Consider the following 1,073-nt stretch of genomic DNA (forward strand, 5'->3'; position numbering starts at 1 on the left):
TCAGGGTATAGGTTGGGGTAGGGAGTGTATCTGTTACATAAAAACCAGACGCTGCCTAGCACACCCTCAGCAGGACTGCCTCTTGCTTCTCCCCCACGTCCCCAACCAGCTCCCCAAGTCGCCAGGAAGCTGGGGAGCTGCCTAGCAGCAGAGCGCCAGCCCCCTCCCCGGAGCCCCCTGCCCTGCAGGTGGGAGCCCGTGCGCTCACCTTCGCTCCAGCATCTGCTGCAGGAGGTCCTCCTTCTCGGCCGGCTCCTCGGGGACGTGCTCGTCACACACGTTCCGCAGCTCGCTCGAGGGGTACGACTTCATGGACTGGCTGCGCCGGCGCTGCTCGCCCGCCCGGGTGAGGATGCTGGATTTCTGTAGTGGGGGGGCGCACAGATTGCTGGGCACGGGCATGCCAACGCGGCATCTCTGGAGCTTGAGGACTTGGGGGACAGTGGGGTCAAAAGCATAAGCCGACACGGGGACAGCAAGAAATCTTCACAGGGGCTCAGGGGCTGGAACCTCTCTGAGCCTCAGGGCCTGGAGATCCTGCAGTTTCTGGCGGCCCAACTTCCCTGATCCTTTGACTTGGGAACAACACCTCACTCTCCAAGGGGCAGCCTCTCTCCTGCGTCATGTGGGGGGACTGTCAGTGGATGTGCCCTCGGCCCCCAGAGCCAGGGGGTGGGCGCACGGCCTGCGTGAGGCAGCGGGACCCTCCCTGGGCCTGGATTTCAAATCGGGAGGCGTGGCTGCCGGCCGCCCACGGGCCCGCGTGCGCTCCCGACTCCCCAGCTCTCCGTCAGTCCTGCAGTCTCCAGCTCGTTTCTTTTCCTGTCTTAAGTAGGCCCGCGTCCATCTCTGCCGCTGACAGCTCCGGAAAGCTCCTCACTATCACTCATACACCATAAATCATGCCAATTAAAACAATAAATCCATGCGCACGCTTGCTGGAATGAGAACAGACACGTGTCCCGACAGCCTAACAAAGTCCGCGCCTGTGTCATGTCTACACTCACTGCCGCACGTAACGAAGTGGCCGACTGTCCCGGGGGCCAACCAGGGTGGGGCAGGCACGAGGGGAG

At 62.7% G+C, this 1,073-nt stretch overlaps 1 protein-coding gene across 1 annotated transcript in view; it reads right to left on the reverse strand.

The window, feature by feature from the left end:
- Positions 1 to 1,073, reverse strand: part of CLCN6 (chloride voltage-gated channel 6) — a 32,545-nt gene that overhangs the window by 8,592 nt on the left and 22,880 nt on the right. Inside the window, exons 19-20 of the mRNA XM_029945911.1 lie at positions 209 to 397; positions 2 to 30 (exon numbers count right to left, since the gene is read on the reverse strand). Of these exons, the coding sequence (XP_029801771.1) occupies positions 2 to 30; positions 209 to 397 (218 nt within the window). The remainder of the gene's footprint in view (position 1; positions 31 to 208; positions 398 to 1,073) is intronic.

This window comes from Suricata suricatta, chromosome 8 (genome assembly GCF_006229205.1).
Source record: "Suricata suricatta isolate VVHF042 chromosome 8, meerkat_22Aug2017_6uvM2_HiC, whole genome shotgun sequence".
NCBI lineage: Eukaryota > Metazoa > Chordata > Mammalia > Carnivora > Herpestidae > Suricata > Suricata suricatta.